Below are 22263 nucleotides of genomic sequence, written 5' to 3'. Positions count from 1 at the left end.
GTAATTACTTAAAAAAAAAAAGAATAATCTTTGATTCATTCTGTCAATGTTTTTATTAATATATTTAATTTGTGCATTGACCTCGGTTGCTGTGGTAACTGGTTGAGTCCGGAAGTCGCTCTGAGCAACAGAAACATCTTCGGAACATGGCTGTGCAGAGCTGGATTGACATCCTAAGATTATCAAAGAAAACGGCTTTGATACACGATGGTGAGTACAACGAAGGCAAACTACGTTTTCTAATAGAGAGAATGACTGTTGTCTTCTCGCCTGAATTAGTTAGTTATTTTCATCAATTCAGACTGTTTGCTAGCTTTCTAGCCAACATTAATGTTACCAGGCAACAAACAGGTGGCACTACTGGCCCGGATGCACATTACACATGTTGTTTTAACGAAAATAGACAGCAAAATACATAAAATGAAGCATTTAAAATTATATATGTATATAAAACTTATCAACACGTCATACATTATCTTAGGTTTTCTAAAAAAGTTGTCTTCAAAAGGAGGTTCAGTGTGAACCACTACTCTTACAGTTTCTCTGCTTTGGCACAGTCGAAAATTATGATTTTCAAAACTATGTGTGCAGTTCTCAAATCTATGGTTATTTTTCTATGTATATGCAAGTCAAATATATTATTACAAATGTGTTAATTTGATTCAGAGATGTATTGTGTTAATCTCTATGGTCAGAATGGATTACACTGCTTTTCTAATGATCAGTAGATAGTCAGTTTTATTTGTATAGCCCAATATCACAAATCTGCCTCAGGGGGCTTTACAGTCTGTACAGCAATATAATATCCCCTGTCCTTACACCCTCCATTTGAATGTGGAAAGATTACCTTAAACTCTAAAACCCTTTAACAGGAAAAAAATTGGAGGAGAGCTCAGGAAGAGGGATCCCTCTCCCAGGACAGACAACATGCAATAGATGTGTATACATAATAGAACAAGAAAGATGAATTACAGAAATATAGCCTGGAACAGGATAACAAAATTATAGATGGATTATACTGTACATGAAGAATGTGATCAAGAGGACACCAGACAACTTCCAAGTGCTGCCAAACAGAATAGGACCTGAGCCATGTGACTTCCATCACCATGGAGACCCAGGAAGAGGACAGACTAGTGGCAAACTAACCGGCACACTGTCTAACTTGCAATGATACATTTATTTGCAACATTTCGGTGGTAGACCTTCATCAAGCAAATGGTTTGTGACAATCAGAAATCATCTTAAATAGGGAGTGGCTATAAGCTTGCAGCCAGTTGCATTGCTGTGAAAAAGTATTTGCCCCCCTCCTGATGTATTCTATTTTTGTATATATCTCATACTTCTCATATTTCCCTTAATTATGGCAAGTCGCCGAGGCCCTGAAGCAGCAAAGCATCCCCACACCATCACACTACCACCACCATGCGTGAGTGTAGGTATGATGTTCTTATTGTGGAATGCTGCTATTTGGTTTAAACCAGATGTAACAGGACCCCCGTCTTCCAAATAGCTCCACATTCGACTTATCTGTCCAAAGAACATTCTCCCAAAAGGTTTTAGGGTCATCAAGGTGTGGGCAAAACTGAGACAAGCCTTCATGTTCTTCTTGGTCAGCAGTGGTTTTCACCTCACCACTCTCCCATGGATGCCATTTTTGGCCAGTGTCTTTCTGGCAGTAGAGTCCTGAACACTGATCCTGATTGAAGTGAGAGAGGCCTGCAGTTCCTTGGATATTGTCCTCTGCTCTCGTGTGACTTCCTGGATGAGTTGTCGCTGTGCTCTTGGAGGAATTTTGGGAGGTCGGCCACTACTGGGAATGTTTACTACTGTGCCAAGTTTTCTTCATTTGGAGATTATGGCTGTCACTGTGGTTCTTTGGAGTCCCAGAGCCTTAGAAATGGCTTTATAGCCTTTCCCATACTGATGTATTTCAATCAACCTTCTTCTTCCTCATTTCTTCTGGAATTTTCTTTGATGGTGGCATCAGACTGTTTAGCCGCTTTAGTTCCTGAAAAAGTTCTATTTAAGTGATGTGTAGATTGAGCAGGGCTGGCAGTAATCAGGCCGGGGTGTGTTTAGTCCAGCTGAACCCAATTATAAATGAAGTTTGGTAGATTAGTGGATTTAGTAACTATGGGGGCAGATACTTTTTCACACAGGCCAAGTTGGTGTTGGATAGCTTTTTTGCTTCTATAAATAAAATTATAATTTAAAAACTGTAGTGTTTACTCAGGTTGTCTTTGTTTTATGTTAAACTTTGAAGATCTGAAACAATTTAGTATGAGATATATAAAAATAGAAGAAATCAGGAGGGGGGGGGGGGCAAATACTTCTTCACAGAACTGTATGTTTTGAGTGACTGATGACCTTTTGTTGAAGTCATGCCCAGTATAAAATGTTGCAGTGATTGCTTGTAATGTTTGGACAACTGCAGCAGCGTTTCAGAAAATTTGCTTAAACTGTAACAGACTTGGTGAGCATCTAATTTATACTGCATGAACTGTGAGATCTCTTTAATGCGTGAGCCTGGTCTTCATCCATGCGTGTACAGCTGTTTTGATTTGACAAATAATGTATTGAAGATTTGCAATTTGCATAGTAAAAGAATAGCAACATAATACTATCCTAACAATAATCACATTTAATGTTGGGTTTACACTAAAACTTGTTGTCTTATTTGTGCTAAACTAAAAACACATTGTCGTATTCTTCTTTTATTCCCCTAATTTGTATGTTAATATATTTTCTAATTCCAACCCTCAGGAAAAAGGAAGATCCACTACCTCTTTACAGATGGAAAAGAAATGGCAGAAGAGTATGACTTGAAAACAGATGAACTCATTGGTAAGCAACAACTTTCAGACAGCAGCCCTGTGGAAGCAATTTTCTAAATTTCAATAAATAGCGTGAGTCTATATATCTCGTGAAATATTTGGTACTTTCCAGTACGGAAGTGGCGTCACAAAAGCACACTCGGAGCTCAGGGCCAGTGGCAGGTAGAGATCGGGGAGCCTCTCGCTGCTCCTGTCACTACTTCAGACGCTGAGGTGATCAAGGAGAACTGCTCCAATGTAGGTTTTCTTCTATAATCCTCATGGTTTTGACTTCAATATTACAGTATTACAGTTACTAGTGCGTTTTTAGAGAAAACTCTTGAAAATTAAATTTTTTCCATTTCCACAGCCCGTGTTCATGCGTAGAGACACGAAGGCCAGTTTTCAGTGGAGAATCCGCAACCTCCCCTACCCCAAAGATGTCTTCAGTGTTTCAGTGGAGCCGTCTGAGAGATGCATCATCATAAAAACCTCAAACAAGAAGTACATATGCACGAGTTCACTGATTTTCCATCAAGTTTGCATAAACTTTTGGCCATTTTTTTTTATTTATTTTTTTTTTCCTATGTTGCTCACTTGTTGCATGTAATCCTTTTGTCCTCCCTATAGATGGCACTGTTTACAATCCATTTGTCTTTACAGCAGAGTGATAAACCTGTGACATCCTCTCCACGCCTCCCCAGGTATTATAAGAAGTTCAGTGTTCCTGATTTAGATCGCAGTCAGCTGCCATTGGACAGCTCCGCCCTCAGCTTCACTCACGCCAACAACACTTTGATTGTCAGCGTAAGTTCGACACAACGATGAAATTATAAATGAATCTATGCCTCTGATGTTGTGCTTTAAATATGCAGATGAAAGCATTTAAGTGTGATTCTTAGATATGTGTTCAGGCCTTAAATGATGAATGCAGGTCAGTATCATCTGAGCAATCTGAATAATTGTAAAAGTATCTCACAAAAAATAAATGTACATTGTTTTACAAATTCAAAGAAAATCCCCCACAAATCACTTGCATTAGATACTTAATAGACTGTTTATGTGGATAAGATTGAAACGTCGTTCAATGAAACATCTTATGCAAATCATTAAGGCAAGGTGCAGAATTTTTTTTCTTCCTGTCACTCAGTCCCTGGCTGTCAAAGTTTGTTGACATTACAACAATATATTTTTAAATTGCTCTTTTTGTGATATGTTCTTTTATATTCTGTGCATTCTTTCAACACAATCACAGCACATGATATGCAGGACGGAGACGGGGAGAATGCTGAAGTAATTATTTTTCTTCTCTTTTGTCCAGTACAAGAAACCCAAAGAGATCTTAACCCTTGAGCAGGAGCTGCTGAGGGAGCTGAAGAAACTGAAGGGGACCGGTGAAGGGGACGTCGACTGCAAAACTCAGTGAATTCTGACTGTGGGAGCGAGAGAGTAATTCTGCGTCGCATTTAAAGCAGAACCTCCCGGCGTCATTTTCCAGTCACATGTGAGCTCTCGTTCTTTTGTGAATCCCGTCGTTAAGAATTTGCTTAGTGCCTTTTGCGCAGTCCGATGCTTCTCATTATGTTTACTAATTAAGTTCTATTTATCAGAGTTATTACTGCTGAAATCTGTCCTGCCATTTATATTTGATTCACACAAAATCACTAAAACATATCGCATCTTTTGCAGTCATCCAGATTTATAAACTTTGCAACTGAGCCATGAGTGTGTGTTTTTTTCCAAATTGTTTTTTTCACACTAAAATCATTTTACAACTTTTATAAAAAATCTTTGTCAGAAATTTGAAATTATTTCACAACATCAGTATCTATTCTTACTTCTTATAACATGTTGTCCGTCTCCCACCGAACCCAGTGGGCTCCAATTTTGATGGGGGTCACATAACCTACCCACCCTCCTTTCATTGATGTCCTTGTAAAACACTCAAAACACACAATGCCCCATCCCTGTTCGTTCCGGGGTCACTGTTACGAGCACATCCCATTTGTGTTAACTGAATACCTTCATGTTCCTTGCATGTAGCGGGCCACCCTGAAAGCCATTACTGAAGCTTTTGGTGACCGTGCAGGCTTGTGTTACTGTTTCCCTTTTATTTTTTTTACACCAGAGGGTCACTCTGACTTTGTGGTCTCCTGTTTAAACTGCATAGACACAAACAGTTGCAGGACTTTTCTTCCAAATGGATTTTGTTGTCTTAACAGCGTCAGATATGAAGTTAACATTTCACATCTTTTGTGTTTGGAATTCTGTGTGTGTGTGTGTGTATATATATATAGGACATTTTCAGGACGAAAAAAAATGTATAGCTGCTTCAAAATTGCGGATTTGTCTACTTTTTCCACCAACTTCTATTAAGAGAAAATGCTGTCCAGTCAGAAATACTTAGACAGTGGATATAAAAAACAACAGTGCTGTTTGAAGGAGACAATGCCATTTAAATATAGATTGTTTCAACCTTGTGATTCCTTGCATTTTTTTACCACTTGTCCAAACCCAGAGAGCAAGTGCAAAAAGCACAGACAAAACCACAGGTCTCTCTCGCCATTGTGCTTTGTGTGCTTCCAGATGGAAAGAACAGACATACAACAAAACATCTTAAAACCAGTCTGTGCTGTTGTTTTGCAAATTCTTGTGTGCGACTTGATGGACTTTTTTTTTTTTTTTTTTTAGGCTACGACGTGACAAAAATGCATTTATAAATACTTGATTAGCTAGCGTTTGGGTTTTGAAGAAGTGCGGTGTTAATACTGCTTTTACTAATTATCGTTATTTTTCAGTTAATGCTTTACGGTCTTCAGAGTTCGAGATGCTGTCAAATCAAATCTCTGCGGCGGCAAACACCAACTAACAAATTGGACATCCAGCTCATGCATTGTGAGAGCAGCCGGGTCCCTCTGTTCAGGGTCTTCTTCCTCCCCTGTCGTTTGGCCTCTGATGGTCATGCTCAACTGCTTCTGGGAAGAGGGTTTCTTTTCTGCCTCCCTTTCACTCCCGAATGCCTCTTCCCAGCCATTCCCCCTCTTTCAGCCGATGCCACATTTTGCCACACAGGCCCTGATGCTTTTTCTGCAACCCCTCTCTGCAAACCCCCCTTTCCCCCTCCAGCCCCTTGCCCCTCCCTGTGTGACTGGCTTCTTTTTGATAACTGACCCCTCCTCGTGTTATTATTCGAACCCACTATTGTATAACATGCCCTTTTATATGAGGTTTCACAAAGGGCCCATTTGATCAGAGGGTTACGGTGTGCGATCGTGAGAAATGCAACTACATGGTGGTAACCTTTGTTTGGGCCAAAATGGTGGGCTGACCTCATCGCTTTTAATGCATAGCTCGAGCCATTCAGGCCCAAGTCTCACTTGCTGAGCACATTGAATTCAGTAGCCTGTCACAGATATTGCCCCTCAGTTATCTGGGTCTCCAGCTTGAAGAAGAAGAAGAAGGGGGGGAAAAAACCAACAGTTTTGGGGGGTGGAGGGTGTGTGTGTGTGTGAAGGGGGGGGGGGCACCAACAATGTGTGCTAGCTTTCCGTCCCAAAACAACCACACAAGAGAAAAGCCAAGGAGCTTGTGAATTGATTCTTTAGTGGTTTTAATATACACTCTACAATAAATATTTCCATCATTTGACGTAATTTACATTTTTACAGTAAAAATATATTTATATATGTAGAAAAAAAAAAACGGGTTAAAAATTCTCCAAAATGGACTCCGAAAGGCAAGATAGCATGTCAACTGAGACTCAGATGCTGTAACCACGAGAATATCCACAGATAGCTGCCATGTCTAGCTTCATTGTACTCACTTCTCTTTCAAACATTGTTCACCACTGAGCCGGCTAACTTCTAACTTTTCGTTCATGTCGATGTAGTTGAGCTCTTTCTGTACTTTAATTGCCCCCTGATTTAATAAGAAAAAATCTTCCCTAACGTCTTCTGTCTGAATTGGAAATAACTAGCAGATTAGATAGTCAATGTTTACATACAATCCAGTACAAAGAAATTACATAATAAGTCCACAAAATGAGGCAAAAAGTGTATGGGCTTTTGACTGTAAAAGTTAAGTTCGCTGAGAGCACTTGTTTTGTCTTGTAGTGGTTCTTCTGTGGTGGTTTATCCACAGTTCTCCCTCAGTGGTTTCAGTCCTCAGCGGCCCCCTGAGCGCTGTTGATGGGAATGTTTAGTCCGCTTGCTGAAAGGCTGAGCAGGGACAGGGAGAGGAAGAACATCAAACGGCCGTCTCTCACTCAGCAAGTGACCCCTGGGTAGACGCTTCATGAAGTGGGCCTCCCTCTGGTGCTGCTTGGTCTTGGAGGCCTTCCTCGGACGGCCTTTGCGTGTGAAAGCCATGTACCAGCCCTCATATTTGGCGTTCTGAAGCGCTGTGTAGTTATTTTCCAGAACAATCTCAGTGAAGATGCAGTCTTTTCCTCGTCCTTTCCGCTGGGAAAGAAAAGGAGGGGGGGGAGAAGAAGTTGAAGTATTTCTGGATAATTTCCAGGAAGCGGAAACATCATCTTTATTTCCAGACAATTAAATATCCTTTAAAACCTTCAGAGGGTTGCTCTTAACACATCTCGAAAAATCAAATTTGTTCTGGTTTCGTATGCGTCTCAACAATGTGTCCCCATAAGCTGTAAATCTGGAATAACATTTCCACGAAAAAAAACAAACTTCAAGATGTTGCCGTAGTCGTATGCAGCCACAAAACTATGAATTCCAGATTACCTTGCCGATCAGCTTCCCCCTCTTGTTCATACATATGTAGTATCCTGTCTTCACCCCTCTAATACGAACACGGCTCCCAAAAGAGTCTGTCTCCACCTCCAGTTTAGCTGCACAGACAAACAGAAAGCAAATAATGAGAGGACACAGCTCTGACACGGTGCAGGCATGCAGATCATGATCTTACAGTGTGTTAGACAAATGACCTGCACTTCCTTTCTCTGAATGTACTCTTAATGCACAGCAGAGACTGTGCGAGCAGTGAACCAGAATCATGAATTCCCTCTTAACCCTTTTATGATCCAGCGGCCACCTTTTTTAACAAAGCGCGCAAGTCTTCCAAAATAGCATCAAATGATAGTGATTTCGCACGGCGAGGTTGTTGTTGAATGTCTGTAAATGCTGCTGTGCTGTGATGCAGTTCAGACTAGGGATAAAGGAGAGTGAGAATACTGCGGTCAGGGACACAGCCACAAGCACAGAGCAGTGGTCAGATTTGGGCCGGTTACAAGAGTGACACCCACTTAGCATGTGTGGCCAATGTGTGGATGACTGACTGACTCTGTCTGGGCGTGTGTGTGCGTGCGTACGTGCATGTGAATGTGTGTGTGTGTGTAGAGAGAGAGAGACAGATTTAAAAGACAAAAGAGCACACAGGAGAAGCAAGGAGAGAAAAAGGTATAAAGTGAAGATGCTGACTTCACCGCTCCTTATAAATTGAGTCATACATTGAGTTGTAAAGCAATGAAAATTCCTCGTAAAATGAGCCTCCAAAAAAGCAGGCAGCAGGCATTGAGAAGTGGATGGATGGTGGTGGCTGTGGTGGAAAGATGGCTAGACACACCAAAAATCCTTTTTGGTGACAGGAATTTAGCTCCCTTTAAGTTAAAGACAGTTTCCCAAATGCTGTAAGCAAAAAAAAAAAAAAAAAAAAAAAAACTCTGCTAAAGTCATTCATAACAGGTGTCAATGACTTTATCCACATGCTCATTTCTTCGACCACCAGCGCACCAAAGAAATAAATTATAGATGGCGACAGTGATGCCACTAACGATGTTTACAATTGCTACTACTGTTTCTCCTGGCTCAAACATTTTCCTGCAGGCTGCCAAAAACGACAGAATTTATACTGCTTTTCAACACCGGCCCGCGCACCACTGAATTTAAACAATTCCCATGTTTGTGGGGTGAACATGTTTCGTATTTTACTGTTGTTCCTGACGTTTAAAAGCACTGAAATGTAGCTAAAGATGATGGCCTTCAGCTGTCATCGGTCTGGATCGATCTGGCCAGAACACACGGTCTTCAAGTAAAGTTGCTTTATCATTTCAGAGACGATAAAAAACACAGAGCTCCGCCTGAATGGATTAACATATGTGGACTTCTGTTCAGCTGCCTATTCTTTATATATGGAATTATAGGCTACGTGAATATGTAATTAAATGAGACATTTACAGGAGAGTATAAGCATATTTTGCATATTTCTCATTAATTTTCCTGTCGTTTATGGCGGCGCACAGCCTAAACAGCGTGGTTAAATGGACTCTACTCTTTTATACTTGGTGTTATGGTGGTGTAATGAGCCCTTTTATGTCTTCTCTGCTGGCTCTTGTCTTTTCTTACCGTGCACCGCTCCGTCGTCTCCGTTGGCGTTGACCCTCTTGTTGGCCAGGACCTGGACGTGTTTCCCGCTGGTGCGGCTGTACAGCTGGTAGGTTCGGGTCAACCTGCGGCTCATCCGGTCCGACAGCCGGCTCTGCTCGGTGACATGGTGCTTGAAATTAGGGGGAGACTGCACAGTGTTCTGCCGGACAATAGGAAACACATGTCAAGAAATATGAAATGACTTTTTAATGTCGAAGAATGTTTACTTTGCGACTCAGGAAAGTTTGAAAAAACGTTCATGTCAAATGTGAGGAGGCTTAAATTGGCAGTCAGCTAAGGTGCTGGGCCATAGTTAATTATTTATTATTTATCATGTTTAAATGATTAATCCTGCATTTTCTTCTTTCAGTTATGTGTTGAGTTTTGGAGATGCTTTCATGGACCCTCGGGGGTGACATTTCCCCCTGATAGGTTTTTTTTTTTTTTTTTTTTTGTCTTTACCACCGATGATCTTTCACCCCTTCTTGACTTTTTTTTTTCTCATTTCAGCCGTTCCCCTTCCACATGTGTTTTAACAATTGCTTTTTAGGCTGGAGCTTACCTCTTTTCAAGATGTTTGAATTGTTGCCAATTGCCATAGCACTCATAATAAAATGTTTTCATTGTTATTGCAGCCTATTGCAGATGTACAGACGGTGGACTATAAGCCCCTAAGCATGGCGAATACCTATTAAGTTTTACTTAGTTAATTGTATAACTTATTGTAACATTAATGCTTTTTATTGAAGTGAAAATGTGAGTTACCTGTGCGTAAAAGCAAAGCGCCGTGAACTGAAGTAACCTGGGGGAGAATAAAAACATTTAAGAGGTTTAACCAATTGCCCGAATTCAATGATTTATACAAGAATCTATTATCTTGACACCTCTTTACTTACAGATAACCTAACCTCGATGTTCTCAGCCTCATCTTGTAATAGTTCAAATATTGCTTCATGAATACTCCACTGATTCGGTGCTGGAAGCTCTCGGAAATAAAGTTCCTCCTGATGCGGATTTCAGCTCGGGTTTATCCCCCTCTTGTTACATGTAGAGGGTTATAGCCGTGACAATTAAGAGATCCAAAAACTGTCAGTGTCCCACGCAGGTAGAAGATCCAATCTCCACTTCACTGATAACAATGAAAAGTCTAGAAGTTTTAAAAGCGCTGCGGTGACTGAATCCAAACTTAAAGTCCGGTGAAAGTGTTGCTGTCACCGAAATCCCTCCATCAAATCCTCTTCGTGTCAATCACTTTCGCAGGAATGGAGGTCTTGATTAAAGTTTCAAGTAGAAATAAATCCTCATTGACTTTTTGTGACAGAATAGAGGCAGTGTTTTTGATTTTTACGCACGGATCTTTACGCATCGGCGGTAAGATGCGCACAGTAAATTACGTAAAGATGAGTGAGTAAATAAAAAGATGTTGAATGAATTCCACGAGTGCCAACGCGGCTTTATTTGTTTTCTGTGCAGTTAAATTAACGATGCTACAGCTGTCTTTCTATAAGATGCACAGATAGTAAAACTCCAACGTCACCTTCCTCCCACACGTGTATTTCTTGTGGTTCCCTCCAGTCCACATACAGCATCTGCCTCCCTCTACATTTAAATACTTTAACTTGCGGGAAAGTCAATATCCTCGGTGAGAGCAGGCGGAGCGTTCAGGCTGGAGCCAATTTGAAACTGAATACTTTGCCTGCACCTATTTGCTTACAAGTCCATAAACTCAGCATTCATCAATAAGTTTAATGTATATAATTAAATAACCGACTGTGAGTTGGAAGATGAAAATCTGACAATAAAAACTACAGCATATCATTAAGAGAGGATCTTCTTTTTTGGATTAATGTGCAGGTCAGATCCACAAAAAGTCTAATAACATTTATAAGCATTCATAAGCATTTATTCACAATCATGCACATGTCATGATATTACCGTATCTTCATCCCTGTAAAATCGAAGTGCACTTGGTTTTCTATAAGCAGAAATGTCCACATGGAAAAATTCCCTGGCATGTACTTAAGAAAATCTACAGTTACATTAACTTATTCCCTGACTGCAGGTTAGAGGTTGTTTGGTGGTCCCACAGGACAGACCTTGATGTACTTTTTCATCCTACATATGTAAGTAATATGTATTCCATGTGAACACATGACACAGAATGGTTTTCACATAACATCTAAAGCCTTTGCCTTGGATACAAATGCTCTCTCGCTCGCAATCATTCTTCCATAAGTTTTCACAATCCTGGTTTGATTTTCAAAAGTGTGTCCTGGGCCTGGTGCGCTACTCTCACAGCATGGTTTCATACACTACATCATGCAATTATATTGTAATTATTCTTTGTGACAACAAAGCAGCAGGGTTTCCTTCAAGGGAACATGACTGTTACACATTGGTCTGATAGGGAAGAAAGGGGACAGTTGAAACATGGGATACTTTGAACTCCAAACCTTGATGAACTGTGTAGACTCTTCTTTCAAATGGTTGTGAATAAGGATTCTGAAGTTGTTTCTTCTTTCTAAACTAAATATGTTTTTGCATTACAATGCCTACAGCCACACACCGTCACAGCTAATAAGATAAGGGAAGTATTGCATTTGAAATACTGGTTGTATGATTTTAATGCAGGTTATGCATTCCCCAAAATTTTAACATTTTACTCCACTTGTGCTAAAGTGTTAAATTTCTTTCCTGACTTTAAGATGAAATAAATGTCTTTCTATTTGGTTTTGTAACAGTGAGATGTGGGTATTTTCAGTAGTTAATAGTTAATTTAACTTAAGTAACTCACATAAGTGAGAAGATATGAATGGAGATGTGAAGCAAATATTTCATTCAACCCCACTCTCCCCTACCTTCATTGTTCCTGTCTGAACAGATGAAGTAAACATTTAGAGTGTCATTCACAAATTGAGAAAAAAAAACTGTGACTGTGATAGGCCTAAGCTGAACAAACATAATGGAATAAAAACATCAGGTTCTGCCTTCTAAATCACTTATCTGAATCCTCATGGCACCATCATTTAAATACATTTTTGGAGACATTGTTGCCTTAATACCCGCACTTTAAATCAGAATAGAAGTGCTAATCTACAGTATAGGTTTACTGACTCCAAACCTCAAATCAGATTATTGTCCTAATGAGCCATAGCAGATTGTTGGACCACTGCTCTTAACTGTGAGGCTTCATAAATGCAGGACCATGTTCTCTGTGTGAGCAGTATGGGAAACTTTTGCACCCTTCACACAGAGCAGCTGTACAAGAGTAAAATATAATATATATATAATTATGTGAGTTTAGTCAATGTCTTAGCTGTAAATCAGTCATTTTAACCAGTGCAGGGGATTTAGAGGGTGAAAATGGACCTGCCTTATTAGTTCCAGTGGGACACTGCAACAAGTGATTTTGCCACCTGGAACAATTCAACACTTTGTTCTTTCATATATTGACCCCTATGAAGCAATGATCGCACATCCAAATATAAAATCCACATGCATGACAATTAAAGCTATTGAGTGTGTGTTTTCTAATGAAAGATCACATAATGACTCATCAAAAGTGCGTGCTTGACCATATGAACCCACAGATTAGTTCACTCACGAGTCATTTAAAGAAAATTAGATTAAGAAGCGGAGGAAGCATTTCTGCTGTGCACAGCTGGTGTCCTCTAGCTGGTGGGTCTGTGTAGTTGAAACCTGCTGTAACAGTCGACTGTATACATTACTCAAACTAAAGTTTCATTTTAGGCTTGGGATCAAAGTTAAATACACATCTTTTATTCTCTTTATTTTCTGTGTATCTAATCTGTCAGATCAAAATGTGGTCAGTTGAAGTTCATGTGATACTGTAGACTAGTTTTCAGTAAAGTGAAAAAAATATTTTTTTGTGTCTTATCGTGAATACGGATGTCACAAGCTGGTACCTTCTGCTTACTGAAAATCCTTTCAATCAACAGAGCCAGTTCTGTTTTATTATATGCTGACAAATAAATCAAACTTCATCTACTAAAATGTGCATTTCTGTTCAAATTCCCCTTTGCAAGCAGCTGAGACTCTTAAGCTGGAAAGCACAGCACTGTTTCCATGATACTTGCCAGCATGTTTTGTTTTTCTGTACAATATATTGTTTGACAGACAGTCACATTAAATGAGTAAATAGCTTTGATCAAGGTTTATCTCTCTAGAAAACAGAAGAAGAGGTGTACCACAAGGTTCTATACTAGAACCGCTTCTTTTTTTCTATCTTTATAAATAATATTGGAAAGAAAATGCAGCCAGCAAAGATTTATTTGTATGCAGATGATGCAGTCACTCCTAGTTGTCTAAATAAAACTGTTGCTGACCTCCAAACTGCATTTCACACACATCAGTTGTTATTCTACCAGTCAAAACAAATCTTAAATACACAAAAAACACGTTTCTGACTTTATCAATTTTAAACCTTTATAAAGAATTTAATTGGAAAAAGTCTGCATTCAAATTTCTTGCAATGTGGTAGGATGGCAAATTATCTTTCCGTACTCAAATTGATAACCTTGTAAAGAAACCAAAACCAGAATTAGTTTTTAATTTTCATTTTACAAAATGCTCTTATCATGTTCTCATTCATCTCTGTGTTTTATTTTAAAGGTTGGAAGAAGAACACATATACACATGTTAATTGGATGGACCTCACTAACAATTTGGAGAAAGGCTTTTATGTGCATTTTTATTTTTAAAGCCATTCGTGGTAAACCTCCTGTTTACCTATGTAAAATGCTTTCTCCTGTTTCTGAAAGCTCGGATCAGACCAGATCATCTAGAAGATTTATCTTCAGTGCTCAGAACTTGGTGAAACTTCATTTCTGTACTGTGCACCTGGGCTTGAAATGAAATTCAATTTGCACGTTTCTCAGGTCCTGTTTAAATTGCTTTTTGTGATTGTTGTATATAAATTATGTTTGTGATGTGTATGAAACTATATGATATCTATCCTGTGCTGCCATTTTGGCCAGGTCTGTCTTGTAAGAGAGATACTGCATCTTAAGAGGTTATAAAAGACAAAAAGGTAAATAAAAGAATTAAATATATTTTGTTGAGAGAGAGTATTCACATTGGTACCTTTCTCGAACAATGACTCTTACCTGAACTGTGTTTGTAATTATTCACAACTATGTAAGTCTTAGTTTTTCTCAAATATTTGCCCATCAATCTTTACCACTTTAAAAAACCTGACGGAGAACATTCGGTCCAGTGCTGTAAAGTCGATACATCTCTTTGACTTCAGTCTACAACAGCCATCTACAATTTAGAAGCAATTCTGTCTCTGCAAACTTAAAGGACATTTGGTTAAGGTAAGCTGTCAGACAGGTTTGGCTAAAATTCTCCAGACTGTACATGAAAGGTTCCACTGAAAACTATCATTTTTTATTCTAGTTTTTTTTTTTACAAAACTGTCTGCTGCCTCACTCATGACATTCTCTAGTGACCAGCTTTTCTGGCCTCTTAATGAGTTTGCGAAGAGTTGACACAGATCCAAGTTTTGCCACAGATCCCGGCTCTTTTGCCTTTTCTCTTCCCTCCCAATGCTGCTTTTCTCATTTGGATCAGAGTTTGCTAACTAATACAAAGCTCGGTATCAGTGAGTAGGTACAAAGAGGCAATCATTGGACGCTGTAAAAAAAAATCAGAGAGGAACTCTGGCAAAGATGCACATCGGTTATTCTTAGAAGAGAAGTGACTGAATGTCTGAAAAGGCCTCAGAGCAGACTACCATTCAGTGAGAGGTATTATTCCCCCTAGCTAATGTGAGACATAAAAATACACACTCTTGCATAAGACAGAGCCAATGGAAAGGTAGACACCATAGAGAAAGAGAAAAAAAACAGAGCCACAGAGGAAGACAGACAGTGTAAAAGAGAGAGTGTGTATGAGTGTGTGTTTGGGTGAAAGGAAAATGTGGGATGTCAGGATTCTCAGTGTCATCTGGTAGCAGTGCTGCCCAAACCTCAGTGGTTTTTTAGAAGCGTAAAGCTCTTCAACCACCTGTTGTAATTATGCACTATTGCTTTGTTGCAACAACGTGAACCACATAATGTGCCTGTAACCACATCACCACACCAGTAACTCACCTTGAACTGGCTCACATCTACAGCATCACTAAAAGTTACAATTTGTTCCTGGTGTGACATGGAGGAATGATAGCATACACTGCATTAATGACATTAAAACACTTAAATTCTTTGCTGACCTTTTTTTTAAATGTGGATGAAAATGTATGACCAATGACAATGTAAGAGATTTGTTTAAACTTGCAACAATGTAAGTTTGGGTACCACTTTATAATACGACACATGTTTAAAGGATTTATAAATTAATAATATAAATAAATCCTTGACTAAATTCTTAACAAAAACACCTTTTGGTTGCCAGATTGTGGCTAGTGTTTGTCCTCCTCCAGCATTAAACTTGCTTTGTTTTTCTAGTGCTTTAGTCAAACATGAACACCCCTCCAATGGGCCTTTGACCTCTGAACTTCTGCAGGACACCTGGACCAAAATTTATTTGTTAACATCTTATTAACATTTACAAATGCAGACTTGAGTTACCTTTTATTAGATATTAACATGTATAATTAAAAATGACTGACTTGCTTTTGCTGGCTTAGGAAATTGAAAACTTGATTTTTTATTAACATTTATAACTTCAGACTTGATGGTTTGTCACTGCTTATTAATGGCTTAGTATTGTTTATAGCCTAACTGTTGACTTGATGGTTTATTAGAAAATCTTGAAACTCTTGAGCTAATAAAGAGTCAGGAGATGACTCACCAACATTTACAACTTTAGACTTGATGATTTATTACTGTTTACTTATGATTTACTAACATTTATAACATCAGACCCGATGGTTCATTACCATTTATTTATGACTTATCATAACTGCAGACTTAATGGCTTATTAGACAGTGAAAAACTACCGACTCCTTATAAATGATTTAACAGCCAGATAGATTTTTTTACAACTTGGCAACACAGTTGAAATTATTAATGGCCTATAACTGGTCAGTAAATCACTAGTAAATTACTTATTAAGTATTAATAAAGCCATTGTTACAACTTTACTGTTAACGGAAAGTTTTTTTCTCTGAACGTGTAAACAATCTGGAGTCACAAGAGTTATACACATTAGACATGTTCACAACCGAATTGGAACATTTTGCATATCTTGTATATACAGGGCTGTCTGTGACATCTTCAGGATGCCCACAAGTACCTATCAAGTTTTTATTCCAATGAGGACATATGGATAACTAAGTTGCTTCCTCCATGAATTCCCTGCACCCAGTTGGTTCTCATGAATTCTGAATGAATGAATCTGCTGTCATCTTAAAAATGAATTTGGAGTGATGGAAAGACAGCGTGAGAGGGACGGTAATTGTCCTGTTCTGTGTCATTAAAGTGAGGTAATCACCAGGACTAGAGGGTGTGGGGGGAGGAGGGGGGAGGAGGGATGTCTGTCTACCTTTCAGCAGCTCAGTCACACGGTGATGATTTGGTGAGTGTGTGAGTGAGTGAGTGAGTGTGTATGTGGTGGTGTCACCATGCCAGTGCCTGAGAAAATTGTTACAGTGAGAAAGTTTGGAAAATCAAGTCAAAGTTCTTGCCACCAAATGACGTTGGAAGCACTTACTCGTGTTTGAGCAGAGCAAAGAGCTTGAATGACTTTTTAACTGGATGAAACGACTGTCTGGGAATGACCCCGGTGTGTAGAAGTGATTAAGGGAACCCAATTTTACCATAACCCAAATGTGTTTGCATAACGACTTTGAGTGGTGTTCCTGTAGTGATATTAAATCTCTGCTGAAGCTTTTAACAACTGGTACTTTGAGTACAGCAGCTCTGTTTTGCTAATTCTTTTGGTAGGCCTGGTTTTAAGTAACCCAACAACAATTTTATTATTCAGTAAGTCTTAAATGACTCAACTTTTTTTTAGAGCAGATTCAGATGAAGGCAATGAAGACAAAAGGCCCCACAGTGGCATCCCCATCTATTCCCCATGAGGAAAGGTGTGTGTGTGGCGTGAAGCGTTGGACCTGAGGGAGAAAGCTGCAAAGTTGTCGTTGGCTCCATCAAAGCTCTCTTCCTTCCCAGTGACTTGGACGTTTCCCCTGTATTTCACCCCATAACCCCCCACCCCGAATGGACTGTGATTTACTGTCTTGTAAACACATAGGAAGTAGCATTGAAAACGGTTTAACAAAGTCAATAAAAGCAGACATCATTCCTGGTATCAGGGGGTGGTGAGGGGGAGGAGGAGGAGGTCTGGGGTGGCTGAGGGCAGGTATCCACCCCTGCCTCTCTAGTGTCCCCCTCGCTCCATCTCCGTCTTTTCTCCTTGTCTGTCATCTATGTCTGCCGTTCCTTCTCTCCCTCTTCTTTTACTTTCTCCTTATCCTTCTGTCTTCATATCATCCTCTTTTCCCTTCTCACCCTCTATATTCTCTACTCCCTCCTCTTCCTCCTTCTCTCCCTCTCCCTTTCTCTTTCTGGCTTTTTTATTTCATGCGTTGGGCAGTGGACAGCCAGAGCAATGGCTTTAACAGACCTACCTGCAGGGCTGCTTAGGGCGGCTCTTTCATCTGGGCTCTGGAGAAAGAAGCCCCCCGGCCCTGAAACAGCTGTGTGGACCTGGGAGTGAGAGGACCATGAAAAACGCAGAGAAGAAAGAAAGGAAATTCAATGGTCCTTCGGGAATCATATCTCCCCTTGCCTCTCTTTCTCCCTTTCTCCGTCCCTCTTTCTCTCTACCTTTATCGTTCTTTCTTTTTCTTTATCTCACTCTGGCTTACAAAACTTTCCCATTTTTCAGTGATACAGTTTTAATGCTCCTTCCCCCTCTTAGTCTGTCCTTCAGTCTTCCTAGTTACTTATTTCCTTCAGCATTTCATTCAGTTACAACTTGTCTCTCTCAAAGCTGAAACAATCCAGGTTTAGATTCACATCTCTGTTATGCAACATCTCCTTCTGCCACTGCCAGGATTTCACATGCTCCCTTTCAGCACTAAATCAACAAAACAAATTGAGATGCAGGAAGAAAGTCTGGGCGTCATTGAAGGTCAAAGATGGGCTGAAAGAAGGCCAGGATCAGGGCCAAACTCAGCTGTGAGAAATTCAATTCAGGAAATTAAATCTTCATAGTCTCCAAATAACCTGGCAGAAATGAAAGAGCGTGTAGTCGTGTTTTTTGCGTTTTTTTTTTTTAAATTTCATGATTATTAGGGCGGCTGTGGCTCAGCAGGTAGAGCAGGGTCGTCCACATGTCAAAGTGTACTGAACCCCAAATTGCTCCTTATGGTTAGACTTCGCATGTTAACTCGCTGCCATCAGTGTTTGAGTGTGCGGGTGACTGAGAGGCAAATTGTAAAGTGCTTGGGATAAAAGTGCTACATAAATGTAGTCAATTATTTTCTTTCTCTGTTTTATGTCATCTTAAATGGTTTAGACTAACTGTGGCTTTACAACTAAAAAGATTAATAAAAACAAATTTCAGAGTTCTTACATATTAATCACCATCATACTCCATCAGTGCAGTATATGTGCAACACATCAGGCAGTAACACCTTACCTAAATATTGTGAGACACAATTCCAGACTTTCTAACGGGCTGTGATTATAAAATGTGGAAAAATGCTCAAAATAGTGATATTATTCAAATATAAACTCAGCAGAAACAGTATGTGCATAAAAAGAAGCAATCCATTTTCACAATGAAATTACCCTATTTGCCAATGAAATGCCAACTTTTTGCAAATTATTTGCAAAGATTTATATCAACACAAATGATGAACAATAAATCTCCTAAATCTGCTGCCGTAGAAGCATGTAATCACCAGTGTCAGTCAGGTTTTAATGTCCACGTTTGTTGTCAAGCATCATTATTGCAAATAAGAGTGAATTGGGTACATAGCTGATTGAAAAATGTGACAGACCATCATCATATTATTTTAGGTTAGCTGCTGTACCGTATATGTGTAATTAATGCAAAATGACAGCAAGACATGTAAATGAACAGGAAGTTTGTGTTTGTGAACACAGAGTTATGCCTCCCAGACATCACAGTAACCTAAATAAATACACTTGGTACTGAGCTGAACTTGGTTTGTGCTTAAGTCTGTTTTAAGCTAGCTAGTTATTTACTTTATACTTTGGTTTTTACTCCATGCTGTTTACATTGTCCACATAAAGCCATGTTATTTATTGTCTGCTGTATAATTCTTATTTACTGGTTATTACAGGTATAATTCATGTCATTTATGGGATTTGACAAACACATTTTTTAAAAGATTAGGGTTAATTCTGCATTACAAGTTATTTGTAACCACTAGGAGGCAGAAAATCAGATGTACATTTGATTATCAAGTTGTTTTGGCTAACGTGTTGCACACAGTCGCCCACTTTACATCCAGTAGATACAGAGCAACATCATCATCCAATTACTGTCATGTTTCTTGTCTTCGAAAACAATTAGCTAAAAGAGCATAAAAACCATGGATGTATAAAGAGAAGTGGATGCAGCGTTGGAGGCGAGGCTCTGTTCATTCCTATGAAAGTTGCTCGGTGGTGCATGAAGCCAAAATAGCCACTTCCTATTGCACAGAAATTACCAGGATGGATGCATACTGTCCACGTTCTATGGGTGCATCCATAGAGCATGAAAAGCAGAGACTTCCAGTGGCCGAGCCGGATAACTTCCAGTTTAGCCCTGCGCCAAATTGAATGGGAATAAAACGATTCAATCATGCGGCTCTTCTAGACTGTCCAAGTGCTTTCTTGGCCCCTGTCAGACCCAGAAGTTGTAATTCTACGGTTTGGCCACTATGTCAAATTAACCTCAAAGCCCGGTGCTGTTCCTGAGGGATTGGTAAAAGCCGACTGGGACTGAAGCGTTCATTGTTGTTCTCAGTTCTCAGTTTTATTATCACATTGCTAGTCAAAATAGTATTGCTTAATTCATGTTTAAAGGATATGGCCGGCAACAAATCTCATATGCAGAGCCAAACCAGCAATGAACTCATCCTACTTACAGGTATTGTGTGTGTATCCAAAGTTTGATATGTCTGATTCCTCTGTGCCGTAGACCTCTGTTGCCCAAAAACAATAAAAAACACATCAATGAGCCACACCGCTGCACTGGCTGACATGTTCCTTCGTTCCTGAAGACTAGCAGTAACCCGCCACGGCACATGCATCCACTAGCTTGTTGTGCTACATATCACAACATCTTGACTGTGTACTGAAGTTCTTTGAGGAATGCATAATGTGGTACAAAGTCAAGAGGTTGTGATATGTAGCACAACAAGCTAGCAAAGCTCTGCAAATGGAACCACGCGGCCACATGTGCAGTGGCGTCTGACGTGCAAGGACCCTCTCTCCTGAGAGTGACAATCCTATTGCTGTTATTAGGATTTGGAGCCGTTTCTAAACAAACTAATGTGACCGTAATCTTCAGGGATGAAGGAACATGTCACCCAGTGCAGCGGTGTGACTCACTGACGTGTTTTTAATTGTTTTTGGACAACAACGGGGCTCTACGGCACAGAGGAATAAGATATATCAGACTTTGGATACAAGCACAGTACTTGCAAGTAGGATGAGTTCATTGTTCGTTTGGCTCTGCACATGAGATTTGTTGGCAGTAAGAAAAATACCGAAAATCGCCAGCCTTATCCTTTAATGCTTGTTAATGAAATAATAGTTTCATAATGTTTTCCACTAATTTGTTACAGATCTGTTTTACACTCCATCGATAAAACTAATATAAAGTGCATCTAAATGCATATAATATACAGTATATTGTATTTATGGTTTCATAGCTCACTGAATCCATTTTAAATTTCAATTTTAGATTTCAATATTAAATTTTTCATATCATATTTGTGTGGCCACACTGACAGAATACCAACTCTAGTTTGGGCCTCTGATATTAAAGGTGACATGAAACAAAGACGGACACATTTCTCATCTCTGAAAAATGAGAAAGAGGAGCTGAAGTTTTGGAGTTGAACGTAATGTCCCTCATGCATCATCACCATCAGTCCAATCTGTGGTGAGATCACCGTCCTGGTTTTAAGATTCCTCACACTCCTCCAAGAGGTGGGATATAATAAAAAAAAAAAGAAAAAGAAAGAGCAGTTGGTGAGAATCTGTACCATCCCCATGGGTACCGCTCAAATAGCTTCTCTGTTTTATAACTGCTCGGTTTAGGCTTTCTAATCCTATTGTTGTCCCTCAGTACATACCAGCCACACTGTGTGCTGCCTGTATTAGTTGATTTGTTTGTGTTGGACAGCATTATGCTTGCTAGGGTGTATCAGTGGAGTGACTTGGTTTCATAATTGCTTTAGATTGCCATAAGTGTGCAGTTATGGCAATCTAAAGTTTTAGGCTTTAGCCAGAGTGTGCATGTGTGTGTGTGTGTGGAAATAAGAGTGGTCAAGTACACAGACACTAAATTTGGTGTAATTGACTTTCCTTAGTGTGCTGAACCTCCAAGTTAACAAGTGCCATGTGTGTTTTTTGTAGTCGCATCACTGATTTATTCAAGTTATATATCATATGTGAACCATGTGTGTTTTCTCTACATGAACAATCTGTTGCTATCAACAGGCGCAGGTAGTATGGGATGGATTCAGCTGCCTCACTTGTTGGATGCTTAACTTAGTTTAGCATAAAGACTGGAAACAGGGAGAGACAGTTCGCTAGCTAACGTGTTATATCTGATTTGTGTAATCTGTACTAAAACCAACCACCTGAGACTTTTTTTCACTTTGGTTTTTGTACAGATGAAACAACTGAGATACGTGTTAACTTGTGAGCTTTAAAGGTGCTGGTAGGTGGATTTTTTTAACCTGTGGATTTCCAGTCTGTATGCTAAGCTAACTGTCTCCTGGCTGTTGCTTCATACTTACCAAAAATACATGAGAGTGGTATCAATCTTCTAACTCCCGACAAGAACGCTAATAAGGTTGTTTCCCAAAATGTCAAACTATTTCTTTATCTTATTTTCAGTGAGCATG

General features: G+C 39.5%; 2 protein-coding genes across 2 annotated transcripts; one reads left to right on the top strand and one right to left on the bottom strand.

The window, feature by feature from the left end:
- The first annotated feature begins 91 nt into the window (after nt 1–91).
- Nucleotides 92–5296, top strand: dpcd (deleted in primary ciliary dyskinesia homolog (mouse)). Its single transcript, XM_067583918.1, has 6 exons — nt 92–210; nt 2767–2847; nt 2950–3074; nt 3187–3320; nt 3521–3623; nt 4138–5296. The coding sequence occupies exons 1-6, from the start codon at nt 147–149 to the stop codon at nt 4240–4242; spliced, it is 612 nt and encodes a 203-aa protein (XP_067440019.1). The 5' UTR covers nt 92–146; the 3' UTR covers nt 4243–5296.
- A 218-nt stretch (nt 5297–5514) lies between these two features.
- On the bottom strand, nt 5515–10226 carry fgf8b (fibroblast growth factor 8b). The gene is made up of 5 exons (XM_067583917.1): nt 10099–10226; nt 9968–10004; nt 9182–9362; nt 7562–7668; nt 5515–7276 (listed from the first exon to the last, which is right to left on the bottom strand). Exons 1-5 carry the CDS (start codon nt 10155–10157, stop codon nt 6980–6982), a joined length of 681 nt encoding a protein of 226 aa, XP_067440018.1. The 5' UTR covers nt 10158–10226; the 3' UTR covers nt 5515–6979.
- Between the last annotated feature and the right edge of the window lie 12037 nt (nt 10227–22263).

This window comes from Thunnus thynnus, chromosome 3 (genome assembly GCF_963924715.1).
Source record: "Thunnus thynnus chromosome 3, fThuThy2.1, whole genome shotgun sequence".
Taxonomy (NCBI): Eukaryota; Metazoa; Chordata; class Actinopteri; order Scombriformes; family Scombridae; genus Thunnus; species Thunnus thynnus.
The sequence above is the reverse complement of the archived record's forward strand: the minus strand, read 5'-3'. Positions and strand labels throughout refer to the sequence as shown.